The sequence below is a fragment of the Vigna radiata genome, chromosome 8 (genome assembly GCF_000741045.1).
Source record: "Vigna radiata var. radiata cultivar VC1973A chromosome 8, Vradiata_ver6, whole genome shotgun sequence".
Classification (NCBI taxonomy): Eukaryota; Viridiplantae; Streptophyta; class Magnoliopsida; order Fabales; family Fabaceae; genus Vigna; species Vigna radiata.
The window spans coordinates 34,458,210-34,466,726 of record NC_028358.1 but is presented as its reverse complement, the minus strand read 5'-3'; the positions used below and the strand labels follow the sequence as shown (position 1 = coordinate 34,466,726).

Genomic DNA, 8,517 nt, shown 5'->3' with positions numbered 1-8,517 from the left:
GATTGAGTAGGGTACATGCATCTTTTTCAACCATTCTCCACCTCACAGAGCTGCAGTTCTTTAGGCTTTTGCTTTATATTGCATCCACAGAGAGATCATGATTAAACTTCTTTTCAAATATTGTATAATTATGAACAATGCTTCATTAACAAATATTTTATACATGCATTCCTTGGAGCCGTTGCTCAACTTGTCCTTTAGCTCCTTTCCACTTTCTAAGGCAGGTCCCAATAATTCTTAGATTCAACATGGTTTTCAATATATATATATATATATTGTGTCTCTTTCGACCGTGCCCTTGGAATCAAGAAAAAAACAATATATTTATATAAATAACTCTTGTATGTATTTCCACTCTTTTTCTTTTCTCTGATATGTAGCGAACTTTTTCATATTTGAAACAATTTCATTTGCCCTTTAATAAATTGTTGAATTTTGTTTTGATTCGGTTGTCTTGTAAAAAAAATGTAGATTGATCACCCAGTAGTAGATATTTATCGGTGAAATGATTTGTTTTTGCATGGATATGCATTCACCATCCAGATACGGTCAGAATATAAAGGTGATAAGTAGTTTTCATAAGAAAAGTGTGTACAGGAGCATTGGTTAATAACACCTAATAGCATTATTTTGTTCTTTTACAAAACATCATAAATAACTAAGCTACAAACAACAGATATAATGAAAGTAAAATAAAAAAGGTTGTATGACAAGACAAACATCTAACTTGTTTCTTCTCAGAAGGATGTGTTGTGTTGAGAAGAAGTAACTAAAAGAAGTAAAAAAAGCAGAACAGAGTATAGAGCTGTACATATGGATGTTTGATTGATGGTAAGATTAGTTCATGATTCATCGTTGTGCCAAGAGAGGACGAGATCTTGCAAGGCATTTTTCCAATCAACCCAGTGATGCTCCTCAAACTCTAAAGCACCCTCGACGATCTTCACGGCCACCAGAAGAAGCTGATCGGGCACAATCTGAAGGACCTCGAACACCAAAGCCACCTTTCCTTTCAACAACGCAATTGCACCGTTAGTGGCTTTCCCAGCCTCAACCTTAAACCCCAAAACCCCACCCACTTCCTTAAGCTTCTCCTCCACCACCTCCACGCGTGCACTCGAAGTGAATCTCTTCTCCCTCCTACTACCCCCATCCGACGTTGTTTCGAACAGCCTCGTTAAATTCAACCCCGAAGACATCGATATTATATCAAACGCGTTCACACCCGAACACTTAACCCCTTCGTAGTAACAACCCTTCACATAAACGTTATCCCACCCAAACGCGCTTTCCTCCGCCGTTTCCGGTTTCAATGATTTCTTGAACCACGGGTTCCCAAACAGAGCCTCCAAACCCATTCTTGTTTCCGGGTTCGGGTCCAGTAATTTATATATAACATAGCGTGCCGGTTTTGATATCCAGTCTGGGAACTGGTAATCTCTCCGGGATATCTTCTTGTACATCGCCGGAATGTTCGTGTCGTCGAACGGAAGGTAGCCGGCGAGGAAGACGTAGAGAATGAGGCCGCAGGACCAGGCGTCGGCCTTGGACCCGTCGTAGCCGCCGTTCTGGCGGAGGATCTCGGGCGCTGTGTACGCTGGCGTACCGCATGCGGTGTGGAGAAGGCCATTCTTGAGATGCTCCGGCAGAGCGGAGAGGCCGAAGTCGGAGACTTTGAGGTTTCCTTCGCCGTCGAGGAGGAGGTTCTGCGGTTTGAGGTCGCGGTGCGCCACACCGTTGCGGTGGCAGAACCGGAGCGCGGAGACCAGCTGCTGGAAGTAACGGCGCGCTGTGGACTCCGGCAAACGGCCGCGACGGGAGATTCTAGCGAAGAGCTCGCCTCCGGCGGCAAGCTCCACGATGAGGTGGATTTTGGTCTTCGTGGCCATAACCTCGTGGATTTTAAGGATGTTAGGGTGGTGGTGGAGGCGGCGCATGGCGTCGATCTCGCGGATTATGCGGGGCTCCATGCCGGCGTCGACGGTTTTGGATTTGTCAATAATTTTGACGGCGAAGGTGGCGCCGTCAATTAGGGATCGTGCCTGGTAGACCTTGGCGAAGCTGCCACGGCCGAGAAGGCGCGTCAGCTGGTATTTCCCGAGGATGGTGAGGGGGCGCGGTGACGGTGGCGGTGATGGTTGCTGTTGCAATGACGGTTCCATGGTTGTGCGTTGAACAACGGAAGAGTGTTGTAACCCACGGACAGGGTGTATGGGAAAAAAATTGGGTTTATATAGAGTTTTGGTGTAGGTTTGGGATGTTTCGCTTTCACAGCGGGGAAAGAGAATACATCGGTTGGCTCCCACTCTAAATTAAAAATTCCTTTTATTTTTTGAATGATAATAAAATACTTTCGTAAAAATAGAGATTTGGGAAATAGGGAGGAAATTATGCTGAGAATCTAAGCTTAGAACGAGCGTAGTATATTTTTAGCTGGTGCTTGGTGGTGAGTTTATTGATCATAGTCATTGAAACAAAGTCTATGTTTACTACACTACTTTCCACATTTTAATAAAGTGGAGCACGCCACTTAGTTCTATATTTTTTTTAATCAACATGATTTTAATACCTTTCTTTAATCATTTTTTGATAACCACTAATTTATTAGTTCATATATTTAAAATGAATCGATCACCAGTTAATTATATAAAAAAATTGTTAAAAATATATATTTTTTTCTATCGTTAAGGAAGAAGTTTTTTGTTATGTTGGAATATGAAATTGCAATAGTGTGTTTTCTGTTTAATTTATTGGACTAAAAATTTACGTCCGCGACATTCTGATCCCTTTTCTATGAATCGAAACTTTCTTTCATTAATTATTTCGGTCGGGTTCGGAGATCCCTTAAAACATTTTAAGTTTTATCTAAGGCCGGACGATCATCTAGGTCTTCTCACATTCCAAGTTATTCGTCCTCCTTCTTCTTTCTTCAAGTCAGACGGACTGATACTTGGTTCGTTCTTTCTCCTCCTTCTTTAAGTCGGGCGGACATGTACCTCTCAAAGGCACTCTGACGTTCAAGTCAGTAAAAATGACCGAACAGTTATCACTACACGTGATGCATGTGGTGTGCATAATGTACAACGTGGTCTGAAATCATACCCGAGACCTTTATTTATACTAGTTGTAATGGTCTTTTACCTTTCGTCGGCCTAATGACGACCCAATCACACTTTAATCTCCATTAGGGACTTTAATGAGCTATTATCGTTTATAATCTAACCATGTGGTCGGTCGGGGTGGTTGGCCGGCCTGGGTGGTAGACCTAAGTGGTCGTTTTGGATGGTCGACCTGGTTGTGTGCAGAAAACCGTAGGTACGCTGGGTAATGTACGGTACACTTTCAATGGTCATCCTCGCAGTTATTGATGGAAGTTTTACCTGCGGTGATAATGTGGTACATATTGCGATTCATCATGTTGATTCTTGTTGGTGTTTGAAGATAACAAATATGAATAAAAATGATCAAATTAGTAAATGTGACATTGTATGTTTGTATGATAAATATTTTTATGTTGATTTAAGATTTTTTACCTAATTTTTTTATTTTGTAGATTTATTTCTTCCATTCATGTAAATAGGAATTTCTTGATATTTTGAATGAAAATTTAAGTGTGGATAAAAAAACATTTACTAAAAGCACACCGTTTGGGTGGTTAATTGTGTTGAATAACTTTATCAAAATAAGTTATATAGTAGGTGGGTTAGAAAGAGAGGTAATTTTTACTTAGTGTAGAAGTAATTGGATTTAATTTATTAAATGTATGTTTAGGATTGAGACTAAGGATAGTCGGAAATAAAATTGATTTAAATGAGATTGACATAGATAGTGAATGAATGAAGTATTTTTATCCCAAAAAAGTTCATGTTAATGAATATATGACTTTTTGTTGAAAGAACATGAAAATGTTCCTATAAAATATTTTTGCAACTTTTGTATTTTGTTATACATATATGAGTTTTTTGCTGTCAAATCGAAATATAATAGTTTTCCAATGCTTTTTAAGATTGTGAATGACTTACAAAGTTTGAATAAATATAATTGGAATAGTTCAGTATATGAATATTTGGTTAAGAGCTTGTGCAGTGCTTCATTGGTATTGAGGAATAATAGAAACACAAGTTACTTCCATGTTGTTGGATGTGCATATTTGTTGCAAGTAAAACATCTTTATTTAGTTTTCATTGTAACTTATTTAGTTTATATTATACGGTGTTGTATGATAAGTTTATGGTTTCGAAAATGTTTCAATTATGATCTTTTGATCATTTTCTTATTTGCAACACAAAGTTCCATTGTCAGATAACAAAATTTTCACGATCGTTATTTGGATGAATGTCAAAGTAGGTGAGTCTATTATTATAAGTGCTTTAGATAAGGCTATTGTTAATGTTTTGATTGTTGTTTTTTTTTGCACTTATGTTTTTTTATTCCCAAAACGTATTGAATTCATATTTTATAGGTTGTTTGTGATGTTGTTGTCTCAAAAGAAGAATATTGTGGTTTTGTTGTCAAAGAAGCCTTTGAAGAATTTTCTTGTGGATTTAAAGAGTGCAGTATTAAAACTAAAAGCTAAAGTTGAACCTATAATAAAATACAAAAAAAAAAGCATACCATTACTTGTTTAATAATAAAAATTCTTTATGCCAAATATATGATCATTTCAAATTAAACATCATATTTACCTGGTTTCCTATATTTGCTACCTATGACATCTACAGATCCTATTCAGTAAAAAAATCAATAAAAAACAATCAACCCGAAATCAACAAGAAAATCAAATAAGAACATCATTAAATAATAATAATAATAATAATAATAATAATAATAATAATAATAATAATAATAATAATAATAATAATAACTTTTGCATGTCATGTATATTGCACAAAAAACTCAAAGCAGTAAATCACTTAAACTATAACTACTCACCCTATTGGAAAATTTGTTCAATTACAATACATTAAAGTCACACAGACAGAAATTAAAAATCAACATATCCACTTATTCACAAATAAACCATTACAATCATAAGAGTAAAATCACTAAATATATCTCAATCTCAATCCCGAGCCACCATAAAAAAAAATCAAACTTATTTAATTTAACCTAACCATAACAAAAAATTAAAAATATTTATCACCAATCAAATGAAGTTATAAGTATCTTACTTACTAGTGTTGAAATTGATTTCATTGATACATAGACCAAACATAGACGAAGGAATGAAATGCGACACAATGGAACAAAGGCCATAGATACACCCAAACAATAGATCGAGAGCAACGATGACAGAATGCAACAATTGCAAGGAATCCACACAAAAAATAAAATAAAAATAAAGCCACAACATGAACAAGAAAATCCAAAGAAGACACACCAAAATAATAGAATAAAATGCTAGATTTTTTTTTTTGTATTTAGTTCAAATGTATTGACCCATTCAAGTTTGGGAAACCAACATGAAAAAAGTAACACCTTCGTTAACAATTGAAAAAAATATTCAAAATTAATTTTAAAAAAGTCACAGAATATATAAAAAGCCTATGTCAAAATATCCTTATAGCTTCCATAGAAGTTGTTAAGCCAACATTTTAAATACCATTTTACTTTTACTTTGAAATATCTCTCAATAATAATTGAAATGCACCTCTCTCAAATTGGCATGCATTTCTTATACTATTAATACTTTTAATGTAAAGGGATTATGAAGTGTGAACTTTTGCAAGTTGCTTTGGACTAAATCATCGAAGATAACTTTGTTTTAGTTTGCAGGAGGAAATTTTAAGTTTTACGTAAAAAAGACTTAGCAAGCTTAAATTATTTGAACTAAAAAAAAAGAGTTCTTTTGTAAAAAATTAAAAACTAACTTTTTATTTTTGATGGAGTACAAATTATTGATTTGATTTATATTTAAATTGTGAAGAGACTTGTTTTGTTTAGTTGAGGTGAAATATATTTTATTAGTAAAACAATAATTGAAAAAGTGGGAATAAAATAAAAAGAAAAAGAAAGGCTGACAGAAATTAAACAGAGTTGTTGGTGTGTACAAGTGCCGACAATGTAAACCGTAAACAAAAATATCATATAATGAGCCCATCCTTGTCAAAAAAGAATTATTGCGAAGGCGAAGCCGAAGGAAGCTTATTCGTACCGTTCACTCTACACGTAACAATTCCAACTTTTCGCGTTTAGTTGCTTTTCTTCTTCAGATAACCAAGAAGCGAGTGACAAATTGGCCACAATCTGGAAACAGAATATGAAAGCAAATCATATACTGTCAATCATTATACATATTTAACTTCTCTTTTCTCTCAACATTTCCACTAATCAAACTTGCTTTTCTCTCAATGGGATAAGCACTTATTCAAATCTACCTTATTTTGACTTCATCTTTTTTCTCATAGCTTCTACCAATTTACCATGCATGACACAGGCTGTATCAGTTTTTCTGACTTCTTTATGTTCGTTTAATATATATATTAATTATTATCAATAAAATAAAATACACATAGAGGGCTACAATTTGAAAGATAAAAATTTATTTATAAAAATTCTTACAGTATACAAAAGTAATATGAAAAATTATCTTTAATAATTTTTTTTTTATAATTTTTTTACAACTGTTTATGTTATAGATTTATTCGTTTTAAATATACGAACAAATAAAATAGTGATACATAATCTATTGTCAAAAGTTGATATTTCACTCTAAGAAAAATTAAAAGAAAGTTACTTGTTTTCTTAAAAAAGAACAAAGAATTAATAAAAACAAAATAAAAGCTATGTTTTATTTTCTTTAAAGAAACAAAAAATATGAAAAATAGAAGAAATAATGTTTTTAAGTTTTCTTATTTAAAAGAAAATGAACTCAGATGAACTAATGAAGAAAACAAATATATTTTCGTTTCATATTCTATATATTTTATTAACTTTTTATTATATTTTATTTAATGGATTAATATTTATTAAAATTAAATGTATTATCCTATAAAATAAACTGATTTTTTTTTATAATCTAATTTCTATTGTTATATATAAAAAGAAAATTCTAGAAAGGCCAGAGAAGCAATAAACCTTTGTACAAGTCTCGTGTTTAAAATATTTTAAATTTCTAACTCCAACTGGTCTTTTATAACACTGTTCAAGAACTATGAGTAAACACATATAATTGAAATTTTAAACAAACATATGAAAACTCATATTTTAATATTTTATAAAAAAAAATAAAGGGATTAATATTTATTTTATCATGTACAGTGATTAAAAGTTCACTTATATTACATGTAGAGATCATGTTTCTTTTACTATTTCATTATATTTCATATTTTGCTTAATAGTCTTTATGGTATATTATAAATATACTTTTCAGTTTACTTTCATTTTCTAATTAGTAAGAGAATAAAAACATTATTTTTCATTTAATTTCTTTTTAAATTTTTCTTTTACTAATGTTCAAATGAGATATTATACATTTTACTGAATACGATAAGTTGTTGAGTGAAAATTTAAAGGGTTGAGATTGCAATAAAAATTAGGTGTGAACAAGAACTTTGAGATGACTCAAATTATCAAATCTTAATTTTGTAATAATTGGCTATCAATACATTTTAATGTTTGTACAACAAAAAAAAAATTATTGATTGATATAATCTATTGATAGTCATAAAAAGTATATTAGAAAATCATGATAACAAAAGAAATTTATGATAAAATCTTTATCAATATATTTATTATTAAATTAAAAAATTTGCTAATAATTATTGATGAATAAATTTTTTAGTGATTATTTATGTAAATATTCATTAATAAATATTGCAATAACTATCTTTTTTTTTTCTTTCTTTTGTTATCTTATCGTTTTCTTTATCACCTTCATAGTTATAATAACCTTGAGCTCATTTTTCTTTGTCATTATTGTTGCGATTTTTGTTGCCTTCACATGTCATATATGTCTCTTCTTCTTTACCATCTTTCTTTTTCTCTTATTATTGTCTTATTCTTATCACTTATATTAAATTAATTTACAATAATTTTGAAAAATAATAACACCTATTTTACTCATTTAATTAACAATGAAATTATTAGAAACTAAAAAAAAATATTGAAAAAATTTTAAAAGTTCAATTACTAAGTATTTTATCAAAATATTTTCATAAAATTCAATTATTAATAATTTAAAAAAAAAACATTATCAACAAGTTTATTTGTTGATGAATTTAAAAAAAATTTAATCACTAATGAATTTTATCATTATATTACATGGCATGTTGTAACATCGGCAATACAGACAAGTTGTCAACCAATAGGTTGAGACTGGTCGGTGTAAATAATTGTTGAAGATAATTAAGGGCTAATTAATGGAATAACTGTCATTAATAAGTGGTTAACATGTATTTTAATAACTATTAATGATCAATTAATAGGTTTGATTATCATAAATTCTATAAATACAGGTTTGATGTGGAGATAAATTCACTTTTTTCATAAATTAATTTTTTTAAGCTTTGTTAAGAA

General features: G+C 31.4%; 1 protein-coding gene across 1 annotated transcript; it reads right to left on the bottom strand.

Moving 5' to 3' along the window:
- Positions 1-602: 602 nt before the first annotated feature.
- LOC106770843 (CBL-interacting serine/threonine-protein kinase 4) lies at positions 603-2,234 on the bottom strand. Its single transcript, XM_014656669.2, has one exon. The coding sequence runs from the start codon at positions 2,160-2,162 to the stop codon at positions 843-845; it is 1,320 nt and encodes a 439-aa protein (XP_014512155.1). The 5' UTR covers positions 2,163-2,234; the 3' UTR covers positions 603-842.
- Positions 2,235-8,517: the final 6,283 nt, after the last annotated feature.